Consider the following 13569-nt stretch of genomic DNA (forward strand, 5'->3'; position numbering starts at 1 on the left):
TTTAAATTTGATACATTTCCAACACTTAGTTGCTTGCCAACACTTGTCATCAATTTGCTTCAAAATCAGTCTGGCAACGCTGTCGTATCAATTCACATGGCGTATAATGAATACGCTCAGAGTCTTAAACATTTTGCAATCAATTTAGATTTACATTTGCTGCAGTTCGATGTGAATGCAGAGTACAACCAGTTGAGATGCCGATTTCGGTAACCAAATCAACAGCAACCCCAACAACAACAACAACAACAACAACAACAACAACAAGAAGAAGAAGACTGATCTTGCAGCCGGAGAGGCCGCAAAGAAAGTCGCGCAGCTGAGCTCCGAGCTGAGCTGAGAGAGTTGAATATTTGTAATTGTCTGACTGGACAGTCGGGCTTGTTTGTTTGTTTATTGTTGCTTTTTGGGCTTGATTAATAATTAATCGCACTGGCACACACGCACGCACACACAGGCGCACACACACTCAGGCACACACATGCAAATCGCTGCTTGATTTTAATTACTCAACTTAAATGGCGCTTGAGCTTGAGCGACTTAAGCAACTTGTGCGCCAGCGTGTGTGTGTGTGCGCCAGTCTGTGTGTGTGTGTGCCTGTATGTATGTGTGTGTGTGAGTGTTGATCGACTCTCACTACTACGCGCTCAAACTAAGTAACTAACTAGCTCGCCACAGCTGCTGCCGCCGCCGCCGCTGCTGCTGCTGCTAGTGCTACTGCTGCTGCTGCTGCTGCTGCGACTGTGACTGCGGCTGTGGCTCCGCTGTGCCGCCTGTTTGTCTTGCCCGGCCGCTTTGGACGCTCATTCAGTTTTTTGCGCTCAGCGCTCGTTGTACGGAACCGAAAGATTCGTCGTTGTCGCCAACGTTGTAGCTCCACCAAAAATACAAAAAAAAAAATATATGTACATATATAAAAAAATGTAAAATAAAATAAAAAACAACATTAAAAATTTACAAGCCAAGGCATTACAACAACAACAACAACAACAACAACAACAACAGCGGCTGCTTGTCATAACTTGATCTAACTCGTTAAGACAGGGCCCAGCACATAAATCTGCATATCTAGCCCAATTTATATATAAGTACATATACATATATTTATATATACATGTATGTATATATATTTCTTTTTCGGCTGTTGTTTTTAGTTATATTTCGCGGTTTTTGCGTGCTGTAAAAAAAGTTAAAGCTGTGCAGCAGCCACAGCAGCAACAACAACAACAACAACAACAGTAACAACAACAACAGCAGCTATCGGAGATAGCAGCTGAGCTCAAGAACAGTAAACAGCTTCAAGACTCGAATCGAAACGCTCCGCTTCGCTCCGCACCGCCTCGCCGCTCGCCTCGTCGCGCCGCGCCGCGACTCACCCGCGTCCCGCTGTGCGTCTCTCAACTCTCAACTTGTCGCGTCTCCAGCGATTGTTCCGCGATTGTTGACGTCGCCCAATGCCGATACCGATACCAATACGATTTCTATATAGCAGCAGTGAGTGTGCGTGTGTGAGTGTGTGTGTGTGTGTGTTTGTGTGTGTGCTGTCTGCGTGTGTGTGTGCGTATGTGCGTAATCGGCAATAAGCCATAAGCCAAAAGCCCAGTAGCCAAAGCCATTGGCCAACATGTGAAGTGCAAGTGATTTGTTCCGCCATAATATATATTTTCAGCATATATATGTGTATATATGTATCTGGAGCAGTCGGCGTATATATCGATACATAAGTATATATGCATGTGCGTGTATATAAATATAATGAATGCAACGTTCGTGAATTGCCAAAATTGGTTGTTGTTGCATTTGCAGCCAAAGGATTTGTGGATTTTAAAACGTATTTAAGCCGTGCAGCAGGTGCACAAGGTAAGCCAGCTAAAACCTATAAATACTATATACTATAGACAAAATAATATATATGTAAATAAATATATAGACCTGTATGCTTGACATGTATCTAGTGGTTTCTATTTGGCAGTATACTGAATAATGCGCATACGACATGGTGTCTGCGTGTCGAATTTTGCATTAGCCTAACACGTTGAGCGAATTATTCTTGTCATTTATTTTATTAAAACAGCTGTTAGAAAGTTTCAGAACGTTCTATGTTCGTTCTTTGAGTAGTTGGCCATTACAAAATGATTGATATAATGATATTGATAGATATTTGTATTGGAATTTTCTTAAATATAAAGTATTATCTTTATTATCATCATAATCATTGATGATTGATGATGATGGCAAAATGATAATTATCAATAGCTATGAAATTATTTTCATTATAATCAATTTTTCATTTAAATGTAGATTTTTCAAGATTAAATTGGTTTTTTATTCATATTTTGCTAAGCAACTAATGGGGTTTGAGGATGCGTTTAGGTCGTCGGTTCTCTGTTATTATAATACGATTTCCTTGCGGCTTATACTGAATATAAGAATTAAGGACTTTTTATTTGCGCTGGGTGCTACTGTCTTGAGATTACGGAACCTTCTTGTTTTCTCTGCAGAAAAGCACCCTATATTATATACATATATACACATGTACAAGAATTCTATGTCCAATTGTTATACGGACCCGAATTTTAAGCAACCGAGAATATTTATTTACAAAAAAGGATTTCTTTAATATTTGTGTATAAAAGATCAATTTTAAATTTTAGAAAAAAGTTTTATTTTTCTCTAGACTTTAATATATATTAAATATTATTTATATATATATTTGATGTATTTATACTATACTAGCCTTAAAAATATATTTACTAATATTTAAGTCTAGTTAAAAATTCATCCTGCTTCTAAAAGTTTTTATAAAAACTAGGATGATTCTTAACATATAAAATGATTGCTGTGCTTGAAATTAAATAGAAAAAACTCAAAGAAATAACAAAAACAGAAGAAAACTTACATTAATAAAAGAAAAATAATTTAAAAAATATTATAAAAACGTGTAAGTTTTCGTAATATCTCTGTATTCTTCAAAAACCTTCTAAACATTCTATGCCTTACATATATAAACATCTGATAACATTAAATAATGCGAATCGAATGTTCCAAATCCCATAAAGTATTTCGCCTTTTTGCATATATGGTAGACTTTAAATACCTTCCTGTAGACAAAGGGAATACGTTCGCTGTAAACTTGAAAATCCCAACTAGTTAATAAAGACTTTAATTAAATTGTGATTAGAATGCAGAAATAAAGGGGTATTTTTTTTGTTTGTAATAGTTTTAGAATCAATTTTATAAACGCACTGCATATTCATAAAGTCAAATGACGAATTTAAATCAAACGACATTCCGCAATTAGCAATTGACACCGACATTGGTAGTAACTGGGGCTGGCGATGGCGCTGGGGAGTAGGTAATGATCGGCCCTAGACGATATGCCATATAATATTAATGGTCGTAGAGTTGTTAATTTATGACGCCATTTGGTTAATTGAATAATTGCATGTGACTGGTTGGCTTTGGGCGTGTTATTGGTTATTGTAATCGTTATAGTTATGGATATGCCAACGCCTCGAGGCCTCGACTGCCATTGCATAAGCCAAGAGCCATAAGCCATAAGCCGTAAGCCGTAAGCCATAAGCCATGCTCCACATTTGTCGACAAACTGTGTGAATCTGTTGCCCTATCATATTACCCGATATTTGCCATGCTAATCACTGAACGCCTTTGACATTTATGAAGTGCTTCCCTGTCCATATCAAAGCTCTGGCATTATGAATATGCTGTTCGGAGAACAAGCCAAATGGATTGTTTGTTTGTTTGTTTGCCCGCAAAACTTTGATTGTTTGGCCACAAAAGACAACAGCGAAGCTGCGTAGCTGCTCGATTTAGAAACTCGTTGGCTTAGGTGTGAAATTGATAGCCACAAATGAAGCGGGGCCCCACAAACCTGATAACAAACTAAGCAGCAACAACAAGTGGCAAGCATCAGCAGCAGCGGCAGCAACAACAACGAAGGTCTTCCACTTTCTGAAATTCGACAGAGAGAAATAATAACAACAACAAATTAACCAACGAGCAGGAACAGCCAACTTCGGCACGCCGAACATGCAATACCCTTGAGGGCAAGTGACAAGTGAAGCTCGTCGAGGATGAAATACCCTTGAGCACAAGTAGATATTTAAGGAGCAGGATATCTGGAAGCACAGAAGAGTGGGCCACGAACAACTCTATTCTCTACGTATTCTTTCCCTTAAGCTGATTAATTGTGACTTATGATTTGGTAGTTTGCCATGATAAGATTTAGCTCCAATTAAAGGAGGATGGTAAAGCTCGTAGACGTCAAATATTGATCAAGTTAATTGGTAAAACTAAAAAAAAAATTTTCTATCAAATAATATATCTTTCTTACTTTCGTTCCTATGTCAGCTATATGCCATATAGAGGTCCAATCTGGCCGATATGTGTCGTTTCTTAAAGCTAGCTTTAAGATTAGGACAACAGTTTCCATAGAAACAAGCAGCCGATAAATAATATGAGTATGTTTATGTGTTGCGCAGCTGTCACAGCTGTGTAACATATTGCGTGTCCAAGTTATAATACCTTTTGCAAGGGTATAGCGCAAATTGTGAACAGCCGCTGCGAAGCGGGTTCGGTGGTTTCTCGCTCTGAATTGTGGCTCGAAATGTTGATGTGGCTCTGCGGCCAGGCAAATCACAAGGCGACGCTGCTGCTGCGCCGCCGCCGCTGCTGCCGCCTCTGATAACAACAAGCCAGCAATGCGGCAATAATTTGCTGCAGCTGTAAGTGGCTACTGGTCATCAACAGCAGCAGCAGAGGCAGCAGCAGAGGCAGAGGCAGCAGCAGCAGCAGCAACAGGCTTAGGCCAGTGCAACATTTTATCAAAAGTGGTGGCATTAGCTGCCGCACCACATGCCTTCCCCCCACGCGCTTGCTTTGCAAAGCAAACTGGTCACACTGGGCGCACACACACACACACACAGACGCACACAGCCACACTTGGCCGAGAGGCAGGCGCACAGCGGCAGCAGCTTCCAATAGTTTCACTTATTTTACACACATTTTCTTAACGATAAATAAATTCCACAAGCAGATGCGGCTCCTGCGCTGTGTGCAACATTCAGGCCGAACCTGGCCTGGTCAACAGCAACAACAACAACAACAACTTTTGCTATCACGTTTTCATGCAAAAATTTTAGTTGCATGCCGCATGTACTTGAATTATACAAAAGGCAGGATTGCTTTGATAGGTTTGACAGGGCGCCTGCAGAGGCGGGGGCGTGATCGTTGCCACTCAGCTGCGCTTTGGGGCAGCTATGCTCCACATAGATTATGGACTTTACCCCTGGCCAATTGGCAATTGGTAATATTTACTCAGCTGGCGCCATTTCAAGCCGAAAGTGTTGAGCAAATGTGTGTTGGATAAAACGTGACACGATTAACAGTTATAGAAATTATCGAAACTAATAACAGGGTGGCAACTCTTCAACTTGAGCAGCAACTGGCACAATTGGGTCAGTGTTGATAGAGTTATGTGCGTAAAGTGTTGGGCAATTGTTTAAGAAATATCTATATCAATGAATGATTCACTCGGATGAGTCATTTGTGCGGCTCGTGCATATAAAGCATATCTCTTATATTTAAGCGACCTTCTACTTATAATTAAATAACATCGCAAATAAATGCAAAATTTACACTTGCAAAGCTTATATAATCTTTGAGAGGTCGTTGTTAAGCCAGCTGAGTGGAAGCCTTTTGTTTAGAAGACATTTAGCTGAAAACAATGGACATTGAATTCTTTTAAGCAGCTGATAAAGTTGCACAGATGCTTTCATTTATTCAGAACTTGATTAAAATTGATATATTTATATAGCAAAAAAGTGTATAGCTATTATTGAAATTGACAATTCTCTGTATGTTTTGGATATAAATACTCAAACATGTGACTTGAGGGATGTCTGTCATATATCTTTCAGCATTTTCTTTTAAGAATATATCTACATAATTAAGCAGCCGATCTGATTCTGGTAATATATATTAAGTCTTTATAATCGTTGTAGATGTCAAAGAAAACTGTAGCTGACCTCCGTCAAAAATAATTAATTAATTAAACAGAGGATATTCCAAGTGAAGCTTAGTTACTCACTTACCTTTGACTTCCTAAGGTTAGAAGGGTCAACCTAAGCCCTCTTGCTAGCGTATTCAGATATATAAGGAAACTGTTTCAGATCTGTTCAAAAAACTATAGCCTTAAATCAGTAAATCGTCGATTTATACTGTGGAGAAACGTTGTAACTAAACAGAGAATATTCCAAGTTAGCTTAAACTTTCCAAAATCTAGCTTAGGAATCTAAATGGAATACTAAGTTACTAAGCCACGTAATACTCGTTTATGATAAAACTGTGGCGGCTCTAACGGTGCCATTCTTCTAACTAGCTAATACAATCTCCGATTTCAAACCTCAACCTCAAGCTGATGTAGCTGAGCAAGCGAATGGCCTTCGAGTGCTCCACTCGCGTTGTCGTTTTCCTGTCGCCTGTTTATCAGTTAAAACCATATATATATATAGATATATATACTATAAATAAGTAGTACGAACTACGCTGAACTAAATTCAGCCAAACACAGGCGAAGAAAGAAATGTGGAGTGTAGAGTGTGAGCGGCGAGTGGGGCCAGGCGGGGCATTGGAAACTTTGAGGGTCCATTGTGGAGGCTGCTGTGCTGATTAAATGTCGCCTGCTTTTAACTATTATGTACAAAGAGCAAAAGCAAGAGCTAGAGTGTGTGTGTGTGTGTGTGTGGTAGAGAGAGAGAGACGCAGATTTGCTGGGTCTGTTGCTTTTATCGTTTTGCTGTTGTTTTCATAAAGCGAATTTCAAGTTCGTTATATCGAAATCGCAGCCAACAGCTGATTTTGGCTGAGCTATTGTTGTTGTTGTTGTTGTTGTTGGCGAGCAAACAAACAAAATATTTGTGTGCAGCAGCTGCTGGCAGCGACTTTTAGTGTAGACTGTGTGAAGTATAACAGTAAATGTAAATTCTGTCTCCATTTGAAGCTTATCGAAATGAACGCGCGCGCAAAAATAACGCATAAATAAATAATTAATAAAGCAAACGATGTGTGTGCGTGTGTGTGTGTGTGTGTGTGTGTGTTTGTGTGCGTGTTTGTGTGCGTGTGTTTGTGTGAGTGCCAAGTGATTTGAACTTTGAAGGCAAGACAAGTTGAGTTTGAGTTATGAATTTATCTAAAATCGCAGCATGTTGTCGCTATCGTTGTTGTTGTTATTGTTGTTGTTGCCATTGCCCTGGCCATTTGACAAGTGGTTTGGCCCAAGTGTCAGACGTGATAAATCATATATAATAAATCTATATACATATGTACATATATGTCAATCTGCATATCTTTATAAATTCTGTTCAAGAGAAATGGCGCAAGAAAAGCAACGCCCAACTGACCCAAAACTGTCTCAAGTTCATATACAATATCAAGTATACGCAGCGTGTGCGCCAAAGTTAATTCATTTCGATTTATATTTATTTTTATAATTATATGTGTATTTATATTAACTAAAATAACTTGTGTGACCAGCTTTTGGTGCTGTTCTTAGCCACTTAGTAACTGATATTAAATATATACATGTATAAATATATATTTTATATTATTTGCTGGCAAACACAATCTGTCACCTTGAGTCGAGTTCATTCATCCGCAGCTTGTGAAAATTTTAACACATCATTTTAGCTATTAAATGCAGAAAAAAAAACACTTCAAATGACGTTTAAATCAGGTTTTATAACTGTTATAAATTATGAAAGTATATTTTCAAATTTAAAATATTAATTATTATACAAGCCGTGCCCGAAACAGAAGAAGCTTGAAAGACATATTTTTGCTTCAATTTATACCGAAATAGTTTTTATTTAGAAATCTAAAGTTCCGGTTTGTGTATAAATGTTATTAAATTGAATAATATTAAAATATTATTAATACAAAAGTATGCAAAAATAAATAGGTTATTTTTAGAAATTGAAAATTCCGGCTTGTTTTTAAATATTTCGGCATTTGTTTGTACTATGTTGCATTTGTGTTAAATTTTTTGATTATTTTAATTGAAACTTATTTGCGACTCTTGAAGAATTAAACATATTATACATTAGTATATATTCATATACATAGAGAGAGATCTCCTTCCTTAGATATCTGATCTTCTCGTTCCACCAGTAGCAGGGTGTTCCTCTTATGTTGCTTAAGTATATGATTTAATATAAATATATTGGAATATATATTTATACAAGCAAATTTAAATATATTTCAAAATAGGTAAAGGTTGAAATAAATTTAAACATATATAAATATCTATTGCGTATTTAACTCTAAAAATAGCACATTTTATTAAAATTCTTGACATTACATCAACACCTTCCAATCAAAACCAACACCTGATCTCGTCAATTAGCACTCAGCCAAAAGAAGCTATAATAAATAAAAAAAAAAAAAAAAACAATAATAATAATAAAAGAAAAACGCGCTCGTATATTAGATTACAAGAGATCGACAAAGTTGACTTTGAAAACACGTTTCCAAGCAATATGCTTGAGTTGTTGTAGTTGTTTTATTGTTGTTGTTGTTGTTGTTGTAAGAGACAGCATCACAGTTACAAACTTAACCTTAAAAGTTGGTTAGACACGCCGGTTTGAACCACTTTGGGTTGGATTTAAAAAGAGTTGAAACCAGGCTTTGAAAAAATGTAAAAAATCCGCAGCGCAGTGGTTGACGATGCGACCACAGAAACTGAAAACGACATTTTCAAGGAAGCAAACAAAACATTAACAAATATGGGCATAAATAACTATTATTAAGCTGAAAGTCCAGGAAATTTACATGTGGAAATAACAACTATGTTAAGTATGGGCACGCTTAAGTATATAAGTTGGAGTATAAAACGGCACTTGAATTTTATTGTTGTAATTATCATAATTACAATGGAGGCAGCCAAAGCGCTCGCTCTCTCTCGCTCTCTCTCTCTCCAGCTTTAAGTGTGCGTGTGTGTGTGTTTTTGTGTGCGTGACAAGTCAACATCCTTTCGGTGCATTCACTCATGCCAGAGAGCCGCAGTGCTCTAAAACGTTCCATTTTCGTTGATGCAAATCGCTTATCAAGACAAGAAAGTGCCACGCAGCGAGTGTGTGTTTGTGTGTGTATACGTGTGTGTGAGTGACTAACTTAGTGACACACGTTGCAGCCACACAGCTACAGCTACAGCTGGCTATCACTGCGGCTGACTTCAGTTCAGTATAATGCAGCAGCCGCAGCAGCCGCAATGGCAGCGCCAGCCGCGCCGTCTCCCGCCGGCGAAGCTCAAGCTGAAGCAGAGGCAGAAGAAGAAGAAGAAGTAACTGCAACGCTGCCCCTGATAAGATGCCGATGCCAGCGTCGCTGTCGTTGCAAAAGGTCTTCTTTGTTGCCCAGTGAGAAGTTAAACAAAAACAAAAAAAAAACAGCACGAGGTTTGCCGAGGCGGCGCCGCTTGCAGCAGCAATTTACAATAACAACAACAACAGCTACGACCACTATGCATATAACAACAACAGCAACAACAACAACAACAAGAACAACAGCAACGAGCGTCATCGACAACGACAACGACTACTCCACAACAACGAGCGGGGCGACGTTGATTGCCCCGGAATGCCGTCAAACAGGTTAAAAATGTAGGTAGAAATTCAATTAAAAATTGGTTATTTATTTATTTAGCTTGCAACGAGTAGAGCGCTGCCAACCGCCCCGCCCAACTCTACCCCACTCTGGGGGGGGTGGGGGATTGAAACCACGCTCCCCACCCCTGCGTTCGTAGCCCAGCTACCCCGTGCAGGCAGTATAATCTAACTAATTTAATTAAATTTCATTTATGTGTCGCCTGTCAAACAAAACTCGAAACTCACGACTGTCAATCAAATTGAACCAGTGCGCGAATTTGAAAGTGAAAACTTCCACACACACTCGCACACACACACACACACACGCACACCTCGCACCTGCCACTGCCCCGTGCCGAACTGCACAGCATGTGCTCAACTTTAACTGCAAATATAAATATGCATATGTGTATGGAGGAGTCTTGAATAAATGCCAGCAGCTACTTAGTTAAGGTGCAACTGCAGTCAACAGTACGTTTGCAAAGAAATTGCAATAAAAACTAATGTGGCAGCAAATTTGCATGGAAATCAATCAAAAAGTTCGCAGACTGCGAGCAAAGTCGAACCGCGCATACCCTGCAATCAAAATATATTTAATAAAAACCAATTAAACGTTTATTGCACGTTTGCAGTTTGCAGTTCTAACAGTCTGTTAAATTGTTTACATCTGGTTATCATAAACACTGCCAGCAGAGGCAGCTTAACATAACTAGCAAATGTTAACAGCAACAGCATTACATAAAGATGTTAACAAATGGTTAACACTTACTGAAAATAAAGCTGTTAACAGATTGTGTTAAATATGAACAGTGTTTTGTATATTTACTAGCGGGTATTGCCCGGCCTTGGCAGTGGAAAATTAAATCTACCCATTTTGATCTCTACTTCTATTTAAAAATATGTTTTCAGTTCATTGAATAAAGAACCAAGTGTTGGCATCAACGGTTTCCGCCAATGTTAGCCTTGCAGTGAGAATTTTGAAGCTGAAAACTTTTGACTCGCATTTGCCACCCAAGAACATATCAAATAAATTCTCACAAAGATTTTTGAAAATGATTTTGAAGCCGATCTTGAAAATTATTTTGAAAACTTTCTAACAACCGTTTTTCGCTTGTGGGTGGAATTTCCCAAATCGGTGAAACACGTTCATTAAGTTCTTATCTAGAGCTTTGAAAATAAGTTTGAGGCAAAGCGGGAAAAACTTAAAACTTAGCCCAACAAATTTTTGAATCGCATTTTCGACCGAGGAAGCTTGGATTCTGCGGAAAGTATGAAACACGTCGCAATTGATTTTTCGTATAGATCTTTGGAAATACATTTAAACACGAAACGTCACCCACCAAATCCTTGATCCCCAATTTCCACCAAGGAGGAATGCATTTTTCGAAAAATGTGAAGCACCCTCAAAATGAATTTGAACAAAGATCTTTGAAAATGTGTTTGAGGCCGATCGGAAGGTAAACAAGAAAAGTTGCATACAAACGATATTCGCGATTTTTCCACAAATGGAGATTTGAAGGTACAACTTTTACATGAATTTCGACCAAGAATAATGTTCCCAGATTTAGATGCTTAATTGATCTAGAGGCCAAGCCATGAGCAGAGAGCAATAAATAAAGTATAGATTCTATAAAAATCTTATAATAGTGAGCGTATATAGAACAAAAAATAAGTAAAAAAACAAGGTGTGAATGTGTATATATGTATGTGTGTGTGTGTGTTAGTGTATGCATGCCTGTATGTATGAATATATGTACGCATGCATGTTTGTTTCCTAATACCAAGCTTATTTGTCCCTGCGCTGCAAATTTAAATAAAACGATTTTCTACCAAGTGCCCTACTCCTCGATTCTCAAGAATTCAAGTAGGCTCTGCAGGTTTTCATGCTTAGATAGTAGTGTAGTGTTTTTTTTTTTTTGTGTTGTTGATATGTATGTGTGTATGTATGTATCTATATATGTATGTATGTATGTATGTATGTATGTATGTATGTATGTATGTATGTATGTATGTATATATGTATGTATGTATGTATGTATGTATGTATGTATGTATGTATGTATGTATGTATGTATGTATGTGTGTATGTATTTATCTGGAAATTCATTCATACATGCATGTTGGCATGTTTGCATATATTAAAACCAAACTAGCATACATTTATGTACAAACCGGTATACATATGCAAACTTAAAAAATCGCACAAAAAGTTTTCAATCGCATTTCTACCGAGGAAGCTTTGATATTGTGAAAAATGTAAAACACATCTCAAAAAATTGTTCACATAGATCCTAGGAAATAAATTTGAGCGCGAGAAGTCACTCACCAAATCTTTGCCTTCATTTACACCATGAAGGTATGGATTTTCTAAAAACTGCCAAACACCCATCAGACGAATCTTGACAAAGATCTTTGAAAATGTTTTTGAAGCCGATCGAATGGTAAGTGAAAAACTTATTACAAACGTTTCTCGCTAATTAAACACTGTTGCGGGTGATACTTCCCAAATCGCTGAAACACGTATTCAATAAGTTCTTATGAAAAGCTTTAAAAATAAGTTTTTAAATAAATCGGATAAAACTTAAAACTTATCCCAACAAATTTTTGAGTCGCATTTTCCACCGAGGAAGCTTGGATTCTGCGAAATTTTATAAATATTGCGATTGATAGGGGAACTTTAAAGGCATATAACAAACTGCTTTTAAAATTGGTAGCTGAACAAACTAGTTGATAGAGCCAATATACTTTGTCGACTCGATTATAAGTAAACACAGAAACACTTGCACCAGTTGAATCTGATTGCGTTTGCTTTTATTTATGCACATTTTGCTGGTGAACCGCAAAAAGTTAATTTTAGCATTGCTATAAATAAAATACCTTAGCGTCCCACTAACAAATGATCAAGCGAGCGAGCGAGCCATATACGATACGATACGTAAGCCCAGATATAGTTACCACCCAGACCCCAACTGACTGGCCGTAACTGGTTGCATTACTCGCTCGCGCCGTCTCGCTCTCACACAGCGCCAGCTGTCTCTCTTGCTCTCTGTTATTGATTTGATGGATCGTTGCAATTTGCGGCCGTGACATGCATGATAAAGATACTAATACGATCGATTTGAAGATCAGCTAAAGCTGCTGCCGTTCAGCTGAAAGCTGCCCAGCCAACTTCTGCATCTGGGTGCCGAACCTCATTCCATAAACTGAAACTAAACTGGCAACAAAAATATATATATATAAAAATAATAAAATAAAAATTCCTTCTTCACTTGAAACATTCGATGCGCGCGCGTGTTTACCCATTTGCATAGTGGGGCCTATTATATTATGGTTCAGGTGAAAGAGAATTTCGCTTTCCAGGAAGTAGCCAGCGATCAGACATTGTGTTTGATATATACTGAATATATACAAGATACTAGATTGTTCAATGATGGAAAAGTTTTAAAGAGCACAGCTCTTCCTTTGCCCATGCGAATTTACGAGTGTTTGTTCCATGTGGGATTTTTTTGGCACCGATAAAAATTCGGATTAACAATGTGAAATCGGTAGAAAAGTCCATTTCAATGAACTATGATGACAAGCAGATTTTAGTTTTTGCTAGAACATTTCGCATCTCATACCATAAATACCTGGAAAATTGTGAAATCAAGGTGGGGCCAAAGTTGAACTGCTGAATGAGGCGAATCGCTGCGTGGGTGTAAATCATTTCGATCAGTGTGCACTTGCCGAAAGATACAATGGGCTGGAGCACTTTGAAAACATTCCAATAAATATGTCGAATGATAATTCAAACAACGCATAAAGCATAAAACTGTCCGGTTAATAGCTTATCTGTGAATATTATATGGCATTCCGTTTGCCAAAGATTGTGAAATTGTTTGGGATTTAATTTAAGGGTGTGTATTGA

The 13569-nt window shown here is 37.9% G+C and overlaps 1 protein-coding gene and 1 long non-coding RNA gene across 2 annotated transcripts in view; both read left to right on the forward strand.

The window, feature by feature from the left end:
• Nucleotides 1-1563: 1563 nt before the first annotated feature.
• Nucleotides 1564-13569, forward strand: part of dpp (decapentaplegic) — a 47438-nt gene continuing 35432 nt past the window's right edge. Inside the window, exon 1 of the mRNA XM_064683165.1 lies at nucleotides 1564-1860. Within this exon, the coding sequence (XP_064539235.1) occupies nucleotides 1731-1860 (130 nt within the window). The 5' untranslated portion in view covers nucleotides 1564-1730. The remainder of the gene's footprint in view (nucleotides 1861-13569) is intronic.
• On the forward strand, nucleotides 9358-9966 carry LOC135429021 (uncharacterized). The gene is made up of 2 exons (XR_010436364.1): nucleotides 9358-9677; nucleotides 9932-9966. It is a non-coding gene; the product is annotated as an uncharacterized LOC135429021 (long non-coding RNA).

This window comes from Drosophila montana, unplaced genomic scaffold (genome assembly GCF_035044405.1).
Source record: "Drosophila montana isolate Dmon_TW-CO22-7 unplaced genomic scaffold, ASM3504440v1 contig_2582_1, whole genome shotgun sequence".
NCBI lineage: Eukaryota > Metazoa > Arthropoda > Insecta > Diptera > Drosophilidae > Drosophila > Drosophila montana.